A 17,312-nucleotide genomic window follows, 5' to 3' on the forward strand; every position below is an offset into this window, starting at 1 on the left:
CAACATCAAAAAAACTTGGACAATTTTGTTTTGTGTATTTTTTTTTATTATTTCTTAAATTTCTTTGATTTTTTTCTCCATTTTATTTTTAAATGTGAATGTTCACAGTCAACACCACACAATTTTTGACCATAGCCAATATTAGAGAAACATCTCTAAAATTTTCATATATATAAAATAATTCATTGAAAGTAAATAAAGAATAACAGCATGGATCATGTCATTCAGTCCCCAATTTTACATTGATTTCATATAATTCAGATAATTTTCTTTTTCATTTTCATAAGCATTAACACTTTCCCATTTTCTGTGTAAATGTCAAAGTAAAAAGTGAAATGCAAAGACAGGCGCTGTTTCTCACGTGAACAGGTGTCGAATTAATGCTTTGATTCTTACGACTGTAAAAATAAATGGCTGAAAATAAGGAACCTTGTGCTGAAAGTGAGACTATGCTGATAAAACCGCATCAGAAGCACAGCGGTGGGCCGAGTGAAAACACTGGACACATCATACACGCTCTCATATTTTTCTCTCTCTCTCTCTCTCTCTCACACACACACTCACTCACACACACAGCCCCTCTTCATGTGTATAGGAACCACGTGACGTGGACTGAAATTTCGCAGGTCAAAGGAAACCAAGCAGGCATCTGTTTCAATGGCAATTTCCAGTGCGATTTTCCTTGGTTTAATCGTTCCCAGGAGTCAAACACATTCGATTAAAATAAATTACACAAGATTACACATTAAATTAAATTAAAAGTAATACATCTATTGATGATTTTTAGTAGAGTTGTGAATAAAACGGACAGCTGAATTCTTCTCAAGCCCGTCAGTCATCCTTCATGAACTCTTTCATCAGAGGTTCACCTCATCAATGAAAGAAGGAGAAAGGGGTGTATGATTGAGTTCATTAGTGGCTTGTTTTCCTCCTCCCATATCTTCATCTTCCTGTTACTGAGCAAGAACAATCATCCTAATAATATAACAATATTAACAACCTGCATTCATTGAATGAACCCGCCAATCATCCATGTCTGTCAAAGAAAGAAAAAAACTGAACCAAAAGGGAAATAAATAGACTCCAAATACTGTGTAAAATAAAATGAAAAAAAAAAAATATTGAAATGCTGTTTTGTGAAAGAAAATAACACGTTTTTGTTTTACTTTTTCATTAAATATAGAGATGTACACACATTTCTTTTTTGTCAAACACAAACTGTTTGTGTTGGTAGGGCAGGTTTGGATTGGTTGTTGAGTGGATAGGGCAATATGGGATTGGTGAAATCTCTCAAAGAAGGAAAGGATTGGTGCTTGTGCCTGTGGTTCCACCTCCCATGGATCCTCCTGTTCCCATTACGCCGCCCACCCCAGACGGCCCGCCCAAAATCAGTGCAGGCTGCGCGGGGCCTCCTGGGCCCATCAGCAAGGGGTTTCCTGCGGGACCCATGGGGGATATTCCACCAAAAGGCATGCCCATTGGGCTGGACTGTACTATTCCCATGCCCATACCAGGGGCCGCCATAGGGACCCCCATTCCTGGCATGGCCATCCCTGGCTGAACCATTCCCACTGCTGGTGGAGGCATATGACCCAGCATAGGATTTGGGGGAACAGGGCTTGTACGGAGCTGGCTCAGACCAAGTGAAGAAGGTTGAGGGGAGATGGATGCCATCGGGGTCGCGCCAAAAGGATTAGAAGCGGAAGGTGGGGTCGGAGACACCCCTCTACTGGAAATGGTACTGCCTGGGGTAACTCCCATACCTGTTGAGGAGGGACCTAAAGGAAAAGGAGAAAAATAAAGTTTGAGGGATAAACAAACTCATAATTTCACTCTAAATGTGGCCCATTTTAAATACACACCCTGTGTCTGTAGGAAGGGGTTGTGAGATGTTGAGGAGATACTTGGCGGTGGAGGTTGTTTAGGTTTGGGTTTTGATGATACTAGTGAGTCCAAATCCACGAGTGCTGCATTGGGCCCCAAGAATGACTCTGGCGTTTTTCGAACAGGCAAGGAGGAACCGAGCGATGAAAGGTCAAAGGGCACCGGTGAGCCTGTGCTGCCTCCACCTCCTGCATCACCTCCTATCACTGATGATCCTCTTCTCTCTAGATCTGCTATGTGTGGAAAAGAATGAGAAAAAAAAAAAGACTTAAAAACAGGTAAATGGTTTAACAATATGATCTTGTGACAGACTAACAAAAAAAAAACAGGTTTGCAGTCCAACTGCTCCTTTGCTAAGGCCCACCTTAAACATCTTAATGACCAAATCAGCCATAACAAATATTCCTGTCTGCCATATTATTAGACAAACATTTGTTTAGCAATAAATATTGGCAAAGATTAAACACTTTAAGAGGACCATCTCTTGAAGGTCACTTTCCCTTTAAGTGCGAGTCAATAGCCCCATTCACACAGCAATCCCGGTAAATTACCATAAAATTACCAGAATGACTTTACCGGCAAATACACAAATATGCTTTACCAGTAAGAGACCATTCACACATCAGCAGCAAAATACCGGTAAATTCTGTGACGTCAGTCATCTGAAATGATATTTAAATGCTGCGCCGTTCTCTTCATTCATCCGCATGAGAAGCACTTTAGTATCACTATCTGTTCAATATTACAACATTTTTTGACGTCTGAGTGACAGGCATAACGGATGATCATACAGAACATGTTTTTGCTCTTAAAAACACGAGACGCATATAATAGTATCTAACTGCAGAGCCGCAGCGCTGATGAATGGAAAAGGCCGCTGGGTCTCGAGCGCGACACGTTGAAAAAGATGCAAGATGCAGGGCAACGGTCAAAGATGATCATCTAGCACATATTTACAAAGAAAAACTATTAAAAAGCTTAGTAATCATGTCATCTCCATAAGAACTTTATGAATGGTCCAAAGCAGACTTCTTATGCAAGCACGTTCTGACTTTATACATGATCATACCAGTATTTTTCATTCTGCGTTCACGCAGAGAACATTACCGGTAATTTACTGGAAATGTTACAATTTTCCCTTACTGGTAAATTGCCAGAACCAATTTACTGTTATTTTTTAAAAAGGTCCTTTTCACACATGATCTCGAGTTGAAAATGTACAACCACCATCATTAAATGTAACTTTAAAATGTGCAGTAAGTCACTATAGTGACGGCAGTAATTAAAAAGTTCACAGTAAATGTTCGTAACAGTTATGTTCACGTAACCTGCCTTTCCACTATCTCCGACATTCATATACAACTTCCACATTTCGGCCCCTAGTGGCAGTTGCAAGGAACTTTGAAATTGGTCATGAAATACCCTCTGCTTTATTCACCATGGAAAAATTAATGAATTAGGAATGCATGAATATATCTGCAAAAAACAAATGACTGTCAATACGTTTAAAAGAAAAGCATAGTTTTCTAGGGCTAATTAATGCAAGTAATTAAAATCGGGATTCGTTCTAGCCGTAAAATTTCAAATATTTCAACGCACACAAAGCTCAAATCGGATTTGAAAATTATGCGTATGCATATGAATAAAATCCCACACTACTCTCCACTGGAAATTAATGACATCCGGTCTGTTGTTTGTCAGAGATTGTGAAATGGCGATTTTACACTAATGTTATCAGCTGTCATCATATTTGCATCAATTTTGATTCAGTCTCCGCAGTTTTGTGTTACTGCATAATTAGACTTAAAAAAAAAAAAAAGGAAAACAACAGATGCAACGTTTTTCATCATCATTGCAGCCCACATAAGAATAATATCCATTCTATTTCGGGAAATCTCCACTTCATCCTAAGAAACTTTCTGTAATGCTTGTCTAAACGAGCAAAAGTAACTAAGGGGCGGAGCTTAGCAAAGGGTCAATTAACCAGTACCAAGTACAAAACCTTTTCATCTTCAGAATTGGCAACGTATAATAGAAATGTGGTGTGTGAAGTACCAGCAAACACACTGTTGGTGTGTCTAATGCAACTTAACTTATCTTTGGCAAGTCTTTGGACAAGTCAGGGGTGTCCAAACCTGCTCCTAGAAGTCTACTGTTCTACAGAGTTTAGCCCCAACCCCAATTAAAACACAACTGATAATGAGGTAATGAAAGTCCTCAGGATTTCTTTAAACTTCCAGGCAAGTGTGCTGGTACAAGTTGGATTTAATCTCTGCAAGACGCTGGCCCTCCAGAACCAGGATTTGACATCCCTGTGATAATAAGCATCTATGCATTTACATAGTATACCTGTGCCATTAGTTTGTTTAACCGAGCCACTCCAGGGGTCAGAGGTCAGACCGTCAGTGGCAGGGGCGACTCCTTCCGCTGCCCAGGGATCGGTTGACCCTGAGAGCGAGGTAGGAGCCGGAGCCACTGAGGGAGCCCAAGGGTCGGCACTTGGAGGGGTCACAGCTGGAGGGGATGCAAGGAGAGGTCAAGGATCAGTGGGCACCACAAATAAAGAGGAAAAGCCAGGGAAAAGACAGAGAGGACACTGGGAGGACACATCCTCTATACTCTCACCTGTGGATGCCCAGGGATCAGAGTTCACTCTAGAAGATGAGTCACCCCATGGGTCTGGGGCTACTGTTGCTGGTGCTGCTCCCCAGGGATCGGCACTCGGGGGAGAGGCGGGGGAGGCAGCTCCCCACGGGTCAGCCGGGCCCCAAGGCCCAGCGGTAGATGCAGGAGCCAAAGTTGGAGGAGGAGAGGGTCCCGCAGAGCCCGACGCAGGGGCCCCCCAAGGATCTACGACACTCAACTCCATCAGAGACGACTGAGAGAGAGACAGGTCAGTAAGAACGTCCTCATCAGAAGGGAGTATGCGACAAATCAAAAGTGTGAGAGGGAAGCTTGTTTGTACATAGAGCACAGACACTTACACTTGCAAGAACTTTAAAAATAGCTAGTGTGGCAAAATGGTAAGGAGGAAACTCTAGAGGAAGTGAAACAGGCTCACACACACTGTTGTGCTAAAGAGCGTACGCAGGGTGAGAGACACAGACAGAGCAGGTAACTCTTGGAGAGTGAGAGGCAGGTACACAAACACACAACCCTCGGTAACACAACACACTATCATGTGTACACCTCACGCTCTCGTCCTAGAACAGCTCATCAAGCATGAACTCTTTCTGACACAATCATACACAATCACACACCTCCTCGGGCTTGGCTTTCTCCCTCTTACTCTCCTCGATGGCCATCTGCAGCCTCAGGTCGTCTCCCCTGCGCAGACGCTCCTCCTGCCAATCACACACCACCGTCACATCATCATAGTGAACCAAGTTCTGTGGGCTGATGAGAAATGGAGTCTACTGAACTGTGGCAACCTGACTCCCATGTCTCACCAGCTCCAGAGGTGTGTTTGAAGGCTTGAGTTAGACACAAATGAACAACATTTGGAAGTAGTGGGCAGTACATCTTCTCTGATATTGCATTAAGCAGCTCTGGTGGAATTACAAAGAATGAACAATTACTGAGCATTACAGGTACTTTTGAAATGACTCATTGATTTCATCATGCAAAAGTGAAGATTTCAGAAGATTTCAAACAACAGGAATGATTACGTCTTTTTTTTTTTTTTTTTTTTTTTATATATATAATCGCTAGGACACATTTCTCAATACTTAGGTCACTTTTTCAAAATGCTTCACACAGTGAGCACAACATCAGTCTATGTGGGCTAAACTGAAGATTATTTAACATTGCTTTGGCACAAAAAGCATTCAAGGACTACAGCTTTCAAATTACATGAATACATTTCTCACAGACACAACCACCACCTAAACTCTATGAACCTACAGGCCAATTTGCACGTTTCATACTCTTTTCAAAACTGTAAAACAAAATTGAATAAGACAGCAATTAGCTACATTTCTACAGTAATACCATATTGAAATATATTACGAATCGAAAAAATGAAATACTGTCAAAACAATTAGATGCAGCTGAACACCTACACAGATGTTAGTCCTTCAATTTAATGACCATCTATACAAAAGACGAAAACTTAGGAATAATTTTGCACTGTAATGTAAACATGGATTATGTAACATATTGCAGTGAATTCTAAACAGCAGAGAGAGTCATTCTTGTTTTGTAAAGAAATTTTACAAAAGAAAACTGTGTAATGCTATATTTTGTTAGTGTTTTTTTTTAGGTAATTGATTTACGAGTGACAAAGTGTTTTTGTTGGTTGACAACCTTTGCTAGTGTTATGGAAGAATGAGTTGATTTGACATTTATGAAGTGTTTTGGTAGTTTTAGTGCATTTTGAATGTGAAATTAACTGCTGTGCCAAGCTAAAAGTCGGTTAGGAGAAGTGACCTAAGTATTGAGAAATGTGTCCTAGCGAATGTAAAAAAAAAAAAAGTAAAAAAAATAAAAATAAAAACTGTAATAAGAGGTAAGCTCAACAAAAAAACAAAAACAAATTTTTAACCTTTTAAAAGCACTTACTAGGCATTTCTTACGTATTTCGATTGTTCAATGATCATACTGATGTATATATATGATTTTAGGCTAATCTTTGATTTGAGAGGGAAGAAGATAGCAAAGGAAAGGTTCGTCCATGGAATTTTTGCTCCCTGACCTTTTGGTGAGTCTCCTGGCTGAGTGTGAGTGCGTAGCGGATCTCTGCATCTTCCAGAGGGTCTTTGCTAGTCTGAAGGAGGGGGGCAGGGTGAGGACAGATGTGAGTGAACGAGTGAGAGGGGAAATGTGTAGAAATTGTGCAGAGGAAGGGCCCATAATGTTGAATGTGTTATTGTACTATTAGAGAAACAGCCCATTTTTCTATTTTATGATGGCAGTTAGGGAAGAAGGTAGATTTTGGGACCTTCAAACATGGTTATTATTAGCAGGGCTCAGCAGTAAGAATGGCTTGGGGCCAGTGTGAGAGAGTTGAGCCAGATGACAGAACTGTCACTTGACATATCTTACATTTTACTTGCATGCCTTTTTGTACTTTGCCAACTTAAACAATTTTTAATACTTATTGTATTATTATATAATTATTATAACGATCATCAATTGTGTAAAAAAAAAAAAAAAAAAAAAGTGTAAGTGTAGCAATAAATAATACTAATGTCATTTTTTAAAATATATTAAATTATACATATACATAATACATTTAAAGTTTCAAAATTATGAATGTAAATATGAACATTATAAAATCAGATTTAAAAAAAAAAAAAAATATATTAAAATATAAATGCTATAAAATATATATTTTAATAAAAATCTATAATTTTTGTGTTGGCTGCCAGTTCCTGATATACTTCAAAATCTAAGAACGAACTAATGTGAAGTCATTTCGAACAAAATCAGGCCAAAGCAAAGTTTGTTTCTGGAGTTTGAAACATCTTGCGTTTGCTACATCTTGCGTTTGCTACAGCTGGTAAACACTTTCAAACTACCATTGGTCTGTGGCGATTACATAATTAGGTGTGCTCTGGGGCTCCAAAAATCGTTTCCAGTTCATTTCTTTTGTTCAGTCCATCAAGGTCAGGCACGTGTAAAAACATGAACATACTGGAGAGCTGCTTTATAGTAGAAACTGAAGTTGTAATTTTAATTGAAAGAGACACTGACACTGTTTTACATGTTTAACACTGTAAAGCTGCTTGCTTTAAAGCAATCTATTGTATGAAGTGCTATATAAAAAAAACGTTGCATGACTTGACTGGAGTAATGAATTGCAGAGCTGGTGCAAACATATCCACGTCACTATGATCAAATGCTTTCTTAACTGTGTTTTTCTCATCGCTGTAATTTTTTGTTGTTGTTGTGTTCATTGTTACAGAAATTTAATAAAGTTATCAAACACTTCACAGTCTTCACTGCATAAATTATGAATTAAATATAGATTAATCCCTATTAAAGCTATAAAAGTTATTCAGTTAAGTGCAAAGAGTGATTTTCTCTTTGTCTTTTGTTATTTGATTAACATTAATGACACAAGATACCAACAGGTTTATTAGGCTGCTGTCACTTTAAGACCTGAAGCACGACAAGGATACAAAGTGTTTTTGTCCTTTTTTGCGTGAAAGAGAACTCAATGCGGCCGGCCGCGCTGTCTGAAGCGGCTTTCCGTGCGTATGAGTTGTGTGTGTCACACAGACAGGAGATTTCTTGTCACACTTGAATGGTTTAAAAGCACTTGAATGAATGATAGCGTGATTATATAATGTAACGCTAGCTAAAAGATGGGGAAAAAATGGATGCTGCATTAACTGCGTTTAATATTTTTCACGTGTTAAACAAAAAAAAATTAATTGCATGTGTTAACGTGTTAATTTCGACAGCCCTAATTATTGTATGCACAACTTGAAATTCTCTGATATGTTCTAAAATGAAAATCAAATAAACGTTTCAAAAGTCACACAGCACATTAGAGCAATTTACACACCTCTCAGGAATACTTGATTTTAATTGTTCAATCTTGGCATTCTGCCGTCAAATATGTTTGTATAATGACTGCTAAACTGTATAATTGACCACTGTCCCAGGCAAATAAGTTCCTGTGCAACCTTATCACAGCATGGTCTCTTCTTTCCTTACATACAAAAACTCAAGCCGTATAATAAGCCAAATAATATACAGTCAGCCAGTCATTATTGCAAAAGGAACCCTTTCAGGATGATACAAGAGCCCTCTGCTTTGCGATAGGGCCTTAATCACCATGTCAGGGTTTTTTCTGCACTAATGACCAGCTGATTGTACATTACCCCTTACATATATTTCTGCTAAAATCCTATTTCACATTAAGCATGCTTACTAAGCTCTTTCCGTTTCTGGTAGAACAACTATTCATCTTCCTCAGTCTCTGAACCATTTCAGTAGTACATTTTACCTGCAGCCTGAAAACCTGTCGCTGATTGGCTGAGAGACTTTACCTGCTCTGCCTCCTCCTTGCTCATGGCCAGTGCCAGCTGGAGCTGCAGATCCTCCTCTCCGGAGCTCTGGGGCCACGCCTGCTCAGCGTCTGCTCCTGAGTGCACTCCTCCCCCTAAAGCAGGAGCAGAAGGGGCCGAAGATGCTAAGGGAGGAGTCAAATGACAGCCATTATGATGCATCAATAGATGGTGGGGTATCGGTCCCTAAAAGTGCTTTGAGAGCAAAATGCTTGCCAACCTCCATATTTGGCCAACGCTATGAAGTGCAATCAGAGTGTTTTTATAAGGGGGCAGACAAACATCTTTGAGTGTCCGCTCTGACCCCTTCATGAGCCCCTCCTATTGCAAAGCACTTCTAGTTCTTACCACTGCTGGTCTGTGCCATCTTCTCTTTGGTCTTGAGTGCATGGATTCTCTCCTCTCGTAGCCTCTCCTCATCTTTTAGCAGAGTCACCAGCTGCTTGGCCTTTTCCCGTACATTCACACCCTGAAACACACACACAACATGTGACGTTACATTCAGAAATGTTTTATCTATAGACTTATTTTGTTTTGTACAAAGCATGTGTGCAATTGTAACAGGTTTAATGGCTCTTTTGTCCAGAATCTGAATGAATAATTAAATAACCTGAATTGGAAGTTGTTGAGTTTGAGGTAGTGCTTGTGACAAACGTGTTAGGAATATACCAGGGTGACTAAAATAAAACCTAGTTGGTTGAAGACTGGGCTGATGTTTTTGTGGTTTAAGTGTGAGTGGGAGAAAGACCTTGGTTGAAAGTCATGGTGTTTGAGTTGACTGCACATGGAGACCTTGAACGAGAGATTGTTGTAGTGTGTGAATCATAATTGAGAACCATTGCTAACATGTTGAAGGACACTTCAAAACTAACACTAAGAGCTCTTCTTTTATTTCCTTATTGAAAGAAAAAACACGTTACATTTGGATGTGTGTATATAAAAATAACTTTCAGTTTCTGTGTACCTGGTCCTTGCCATCTCTGTCTATGTATTGGAAGTCTTTGAGTGTCTGAACGGCGTAGATGTTTTCCCTGCATTGCTGTGCAACTCGCTCTGATCCTGTCTTTATCAGATACTCCATCAGAGTCATAGCCTGAGAAAGAGGGAAAGTAGAAAACAATAAGATCATGTTGTTTATAGCCCCATATAACACATCTGCCACTAGCAAGAGTAAAACTGCCAAACTTACTTTATATACATGTCTCCAGTTCTTCCCATGGTCATTGAGTCTTTTCCAGACCATGCTCATAATCTCTGAGAAGGCCACTACATTGTATGTCAGATCAGCAATCTCTGACATCAGAGAGCTAGAGGGACCCCATGGGTCATTAGAGGTTGCTTCCCTAACCTGGAGAAAGTACAAAATAAAGTTTAATGAACTTTGCTCTGCTTCTGAATACAGTGCAATACACACTGTATGCTGCCTACCAATTTTTTTTAAATAGTATGTTAAAAAGTATACGGTAAGCAACTATAAACATCTCAAACAGTAGTATGCTACACTGTTGTCACATGACCTCATAACATTGCATTTTTGTTCAGCCAGTGTTGTTAAATTAAAAAGTAGGCATTAACTGAGAAATCAAAATTCTTTTGACATATGAGGTCATTGTACTATAAAAACATCCTGTAAGTTTCAGAACTCAAAACTTTTTCATTAGTCTAAAAACAGCTTATATTGGAAGCCAATCTGCCAAAACGACTTGTTTTGGAACGTGCCACTTTATTACGTAATAGTGTGGCTAAACAGCGCCTCCGCAGAAGAAAATCAGTGCCTGCTTAGCCCCGCCCACCGACTCACGCATACAGGTGCTGGTCATATAATTAGAATATCATCAAAAAGTTGATTTATTTCACTAATTCCATTCAAAAAGTGAAACTTGTATATTATATTCATTCATTACACACAGACTGATATATTTCAAATGTTTATTTCTTTTAATTTTGATGATTATAACGGACAACTAAGAAAAATCCCAAATTCAGTATTCTGAGAAAATTAGAATATTGTGAAAAGGTTCAATACTGAAGACACCTGGTGCCACACTCTAATCAGCTAATTAACTCAAAACACCTGCAAAGGCCTTTAAATGGTCTCTCAGTCTAGTTCTGTAGGCTACACAATCATGGGGAAGACTGCTGACTTGACAGTTGTCCAAAAGACGACCATTGACACCTTGCACAAGGAGGGCAAGACACAAAAGGTCATTGCAAAAGAGGCTGGCTGTTCACAGAGCTCTGTGTCCAAGCACATTAATAGAGAGGCGAAGGGAAGGAAAAGATATGGTAGAAAAAAAGTGTACAAGCAATAGGGATAACTGCACCCTGGAGAGGATTGTGAAACAAAACCCATTCAAAAATGTGGGGGAGATTCACAAAGAGTGGACTGCAGCTGGAGTCAGTGCTTCAAGAACCACTACGCACAGACGTATGCAAGACATGGGTTTCAGCTGTCGCATTCCTTGTGTCAAGCCACTCTTGAACAACAGACAGCGTCAGAAGGGGCTAAAGACAAAAAGGACTGGACTGCTGCTGAGTGGTCCAAAGTTATGTTCTCACACAATCCACGTTGCTTGAGGTCCAGTGTAAAGTTTCCACAGTCAGTGATGGTTTGGGGTGCCATGTCATCTGCTGGTGTTGGTCCACTGTGTTTTCTGAGGTCCAAGCTCAACGCAGCCGTATACCAGGATGTTTTAGAGCACTTCATGCTTCCTGCTGCTGACCAACTTTATGGAGATGCAGATTTCATTTTCCAACAGGACTTGGCACCTGCACACAATGCCAAAGCTACCAGTACCTGGTTTAAGGACCATGGTATCCCTGTTCTTAATTGGCCAGCAAACTCGCCTGACCTTAACCCCACAGAAAATCTATGGGGTATTGTGAAGAGGAAGATGCGATATGCCAGACCCAACAATGCAGAAGAGCTGAAGGCCACTATCAGAGCAACCTTATAGCTCCATGCCACACCGCATTGCTGCAGTAATTCAGGCAAAAGGAGCCCCAACTAAGTACTGAGTGCTGTACATGCTCATACTTTTCATGTTCATACTTTTCAGTTGGCCAAGATTTCTAAAAATCCTTTCTTTGTATTGGTCTTAAGTAATATTCTAATTTTCTGAGATACTGAATTTGGGATTTTCCTTAGTTGTCAGTTATAATCATCAAAATTAAAAGAAATAAACATTTGAAATATATCAGTCTGTGTGTAATGAATGAATATAATATACAAGTTTTACTTTTTGAATGGAATTAGTGAAATAAATCAACTTTTTGATGATATTCTAATTATATGACCAGCACCTGTATAGTAGGTAAATAACAAGAGAGGCAAACGCAGGTCTACGCAGAAACCAAACGATAAAGATGGCTCCGAAGACAACAAGACGCTGTGCAGTTTCCAAGTTTTGGAAAAACAAACTCATTGCCTTCCTTCTGATCCCAACATTAGGAAAAAGTGAACTTTATTTTTAATGAAGTTCCAGACCACGTCAGTAAGAACTTGGTCCTTTGTTCACTTCATTTTACCATGAATTCGTTTACAAACAAGGCACAATTCGATGCAGGATTTTCAGAAAGATTGAAACTAAAAGACAATGCAGTGCCGACTATATTGGATTCGACAGAAATGTCGCACCACGCAAGTGTGTGTGAGTAAATGTTTTTATTACGTCACTATTGCTTTGTCTGTTATTACAGATAATTTGATATGTCCTGAGTATTTATGCATTTTTAAATTGTGATTAAATTATATACAGAAAGCAATCAAAGAACGCTCTCTTTATAATGGCTGAAGCTGATCACACAGCACAAGTTCAGTGATCAGTGACACTGTTACACTGCACAATGAACCACTTGCTATATTTACATCTTGTTTGCATTGTTAGTTACGGCGAAAGCATTCGTGAGAGTGCAGAAATCGCGTTGCAATGACGAGATCACTGCATTCACACAATCAACAGACTGTCAGCGGCTACAATACTCATCGATGCAACCTTTCATGTGATGGGATCTACATATAATGCAATAATCAACACTTTTCACGATTCGTTAATCTTGACAGCTGTATTAGCAAAAATGTAGTAAAAGTATTCAAGAGGGTTCTACATGTAATACTTATTTCATATTCATATTCAGATGTCAGCAGTGGGCATTTATTTTGAAGTCTCACAGCAGACACGCCCCTTTAAACAGAGCGTTCAAATCAGAGGGCTAAAATCAGGGTAGAAAATAGCCATTTATTTCTAAATTATAACCTTTTTTATGTAAAAATCCTAAACATTGTAAGTGCACCTCAGGAAACATTATAAAATAATTTTTAAAAAATGCAGTTCAGGACCCCTTTAACGTTTTTTTTTTTTTTTAATTAAGTAAATAAATTTAGTAAATATAGTAGGTCATCCATGTATTTCCTGCATATTTGTGGATTGTTCACAGTATACACACTATTATATATTATACACACAAAAGAGTACTCAGTAGAGTAGTACAGTAGTATGCTATTCCGGTCACATTAACGTTAACATTTTGGTTAATTTTGCAAGCAAAAATTCCATTGTCAAAAGTGTAGCAACGCATGAAGCATAGATCGCACAGAAACCAAAAAAAGCAGCTTTCTGTTGGTCAATGTGGTGAATTTGCGTGACCAACTTGAACATGAGCTAAATCTGCGTCGGGACTGGGGAAAGGTTTCCTATTTAATTGACTGGATATCACTCCAAAATTTTGCTGAACAATGGCCGCACCTTTACTCTTTAGGCAGGATTTCTACACAGAAAACATATGTGATATTGAGATTCATTTAAGATTTTGTGTTCAGCATTTTTGGTTAGTTTCAACCGAAACAGAAATAACTGAAAAAAGAATCAATGAATTCCTGCTCCTTTTTATGACTGCATACAAAACATTTATCACGAACTCAAAGACTATAGATGAATGAGAAGACTGTTTCAAGGCCAAGAAGGAGAAGAATGTGAATAGAAGAGAGAAAACGAAAGCCAGGTTACAAAGGTAAAAGTCTAACCTTTATCTCCGCCTCTGAGTAATTGTGAACAATGTTCTTCACTTGTCGCCGCAGCGATGATGTCGACATGGCAACAGGCTGGCTATCAGGTTCTGCAAAATCTGGGACATTGTAAAACAATGTCAATATAACTACTATGGACATGTACAAAAGCAAACAAAGGCTACACATTTTTCTAATGGGAGTGTATTGACTCTGAGATTCAAACAAACTTTAATACCCAAGTATGACAAGGAGGAACCAGTGAGACGTTTATCAGAAAACGCAAAAGAAATGCTTCAGCTTTGGCTGCTATCCATCTCCCCGAGGATTAAAAAAACATATTAGAGCCAATCTAACAGAGCGTCACCAGTACCATACACCCACTGTAACCATGAGAGCACAGCCCAAGGAATTCCCCAACCTGAAAAGCCCCGCAAACACAAGAGCATCTGATGACGTGCGAGTCTGGCTCCAGGAAGTGTCTGTGAAGTGTACTATACCTGGGAGTGTCAGTCTCTCTCCCCCCCTCTCGGGCTCACTCTGTGTGCGTGCTCAGGTCGGGGTCTCTCAGTGTTTAGCCTGTCCACTGTTCCAAACCTCCGCACGGCGGCCACATGAGGGCCCGGAACCACAGATGTGGGGTGAAACAACTACGAGAAGAACAGAGATTTAGACAGGAGGTACAACATACAGGGATGAAAGCTGGTGCAGCACTATGGAGGCTTAAAAACACAATAGACATTCAATTCCACACTCTCACAATAGAGAAAATGCATTAATAGCGGACAGTGCCTAAAGGCACTGCACATTACTCATCTGTAACATCAGCTAGGTGTAGAAACTACAACAAAGCTGAAGCTTCACACCTGCTGTGATGTACAAAACATTAAATTAATCACTTTAATCAACATCACGTTACACAAGCACATTTAACTACATATAGACCTTATGTAGCTCCGCCCCTTTTCAACGCTGTGCTCGTTGTGTTCTGTCTTCCGGTTTGTATTTCCACAGCATGAAGGTAAGATCTTACAGATTTATGAATGAACTGCTCATTTTGAAATCTTCCCGATCTACTGACGTTTGTTATGGCATCCGCTTCAAATATTATAATGCTCATGATAACTTTCATTAACTCTAAAAAAGGTAAATCCACTTCTCCAGCTGTTTACTCTTTGACAGCGATGAAATATACAGAGCTACCGCAAAAACGGATGTTCAAATAGAACTTTCTAAAAATGTCTGTGCGCTTGTTTCTCTGGCGCATAAAGTCTATAATATAGCCTACTACTGTATCGTATTTGATGCATGGACTATCTTACTGATACTGATAGTTACTTTTTTAGCAAGTAAAAGGCCTTTAGTATAATTGGACAAATGTCCACCTTCAGGTTATTGTACACATCAGCTGTGAAATCTTTACTTATTTTTTTTATGAAGTAAATGTAAAAATAACTTTTACATTGCTATTAATATTTCAAGATGAACATTTACTGGACTGAAGCAAGGTTTACTTGATTATCCATACATCAATTTTTAGAATGTTCATTGTTTCATGTTAAAATGTATCAAATGTATTATACAACAGGTTTTTATTTGTACATCTCTGAGTCATAATTGTATTGAATTGCATTATATGTTGTGTAATATGCAATTGAAACTACAGAGCTTTGATAAAATGAAGCATTTAAATATCATCTTACTAGTGACAACTGATATGCATTTTATGTAAGTAATCTGCTATGCTGTTATAAAGATCTCATTGATTTACAAGCAAATCATAATTTCATATTACTTTTGGCCATATAAATAACACCAAATTGCATGCATTTGCTCAGTTTGGGTCTCTGAATAAAATAAAATGTTGTCTAAAGGTACAATACAGTGTTCCATTTGGAAAACAATTTGATGTTTCAAACTATCATTTAATATGCCAGGCTTTACAGGGTAAATAAATATTTTTAAAAAAATGTAAACACATTGTGTATAACACAGAGATAAGGGGTTACAAACATGAGTTGATTGTATTAATAAACTAATTAACTTCATTAGCACTGAGTTCATTAAAGTGATCTCATATTAATTCAAATATACTAAAAATGTACTTCTAAAAAAGTGTCGGTCAATCCAGAAAGAACAGGCGATAAGTAGTAGTTCATGCGGGTGTAATAATATACATCACCGTTGCATAAGGCTTTGACCTGATGATAACAGCCGCCTTGAGGATGCCAGGAGCAAAGTACAAAAGTCTGAATGAACAGTTGTCAATTAGACCACAGACCTTGACTTCAACCTCCACTCAAAACAGTTAATTCAGGGGTCAACAGGTGGTTTTCAAAAGCAAGTTGGTGAGGAGATAAACAACATTCAATGAACTTATCTATGACAACTGTTGCTTGGAAATGTGAGTGTGAAATCTGACAGTTGGTGAAGTATCAGATCTGTTAAAGTGGCGTGTAGTTTTATCTTTGTCTGAGCAGACGACAGTAGGGGTTATCAAAGAACAGCGCAAACCTCTCTAGACCCCCACCCAGTTACCGAAACAAGTAGCTTTTTATTTCTATGCCTTAGACAACCTCCGAAAGTAACTTCAGCACCAAAAACGCCTTCTGCCGTCCACAGTGGCTCAATCAGATAGAAAGAGATCACTGCCAAGTCAACTAGAGATCAGCTAGCTGAGGCTACTTACCGCTGAGCTTCTGTTCCCCCTCTCAAACACGACCAGACATCCAGCCAAATACCAGAAAGCGGGTTATTATCGGTGAAGACGGGAGTAAAGGAAGCGCTGTTGTCTCTGTCACGGCGCTGAATTAAAAACACTCATTTAGAGACGGGAGCGCTGCGCTATGCTAACTCAACTCATAAAGAGACGCGCGTGAGTGCGTGACAGATTGAAGCGACAGTGGTTTTCCTTCACAACTATCACCTCTCGAGTCGCGATCGTCATTTAAATATATAACGTGTCACATAACCGATTTTAATGCTATAATAGAGCTACTTTCTAAAATAACGTCTGCACTGACCCTGCTGTTGCTCGGTTGGTGAGAGGAGATGGCGGCACTTCCGCTTCCGTTTCTCCGCAGCCGGACGGACCGCGCCCCCTTGCGCGCTCCCTGCCTGGTTTGAATATTAATGAGCCGTGGTAAATACTACCGTAACAACGATAGGTGGTTTTCTAGCTGTACGTTAATTCCAACGAACCGTATGAATCTAAATACCCTCTGTGAAATGTGAAAATATGAATATTGTATACTTGTATGTATATACTCAAGAGTTCTGTCTATCTTCTGTCTGTCTGTCTGTCTGTCTTGACAGCAACGACTGCTGTGGGCGTCATGTTAACCCACACAAGCTTTGAGTTATGAAGAGATGACGAGTATAATCCATATGATATTTTCTTTCCTAAC

At 39.3% G+C, this 17,312-nt stretch overlaps 1 protein-coding gene across 4 annotated transcripts; it reads right to left on the reverse strand.

Moving 5' to 3' along the window:
• Positions 1-23: 23 nt before the first annotated feature.
• On the reverse strand, positions 24-16,988 carry epn1a (epsin 1a). 4 transcript variants are annotated; one of them, XM_051864463.1, is made up of 13 exons: positions 16,595-16,984; positions 14,406-14,555; positions 13,924-14,024; positions 10,090-10,248; positions 9,865-9,993; positions 9,249-9,369; positions 8,883-9,025; positions 6,578-6,649; positions 5,145-5,228; positions 4,510-4,762; positions 4,234-4,398; positions 1,863-2,114; positions 24-1,778 (listed from the first exon to the last, which is right to left on the reverse strand). In XM_051864463.1, exons 3-13 carry the CDS (start codon positions 13,990-13,992, stop codon positions 1,291-1,293), a joined length of 1,935 nt encoding a protein of 644 aa, XP_051720423.1. In that variant the 5' UTR covers positions 13,993-14,024; positions 14,406-14,555; positions 16,595-16,984; the 3' UTR covers positions 24-1,290. The 4 variants fall into 4 exon arrangements, with proteins under 4 accessions (XP_051720423.1, XP_051720422.1, XP_051720425.1 ...); XM_051864462.1 differs by having other exon boundaries at positions 1,863-2,117; positions 16,595-16,983; XM_051864465.1 differs by lacking the exon at positions 6,578-6,649 and having other exon boundaries at positions 1,863-2,117; positions 16,595-16,982.
• Positions 16,989-17,312: the final 324 nt, after the last annotated feature.

This window comes from Ctenopharyngodon idella, chromosome 16 (assembly GCF_019924925.1).
Source record: "Ctenopharyngodon idella isolate HZGC_01 chromosome 16, HZGC01, whole genome shotgun sequence".
NCBI classification, from domain to species: domain Eukaryota; kingdom Metazoa; phylum Chordata; class Actinopteri; order Cypriniformes; family Xenocyprididae; genus Ctenopharyngodon; species Ctenopharyngodon idella.

What these genes read in the sequence shown, in the direction of transcription:
- epn1a (XM_051864462.1), bottom strand. Translation starts at nt 13,992, where the DNA reads ATGTCGACATCATCGCTGCGGCGACAAGTGAAGAACATTGTTCACAAT. An exon ending in GCAAGGAGGAGGCAGAGCAG is followed by an intron (nt 6,650 to 8,882) that starts GTAAAGTCTCTC and finishes CCCCTCCTTCAG; the next exon opens with ACTAGCAAAGACCCTCTGGA. An exon ending in CCCCTTCCTACAGACACAGG is followed by an intron (nt 1,779 to 1,862) that starts GTGTGTATTTAA and finishes CTTTTCCTTTAG; the next exon opens with GTCCCTCCTCAACAGGTATG.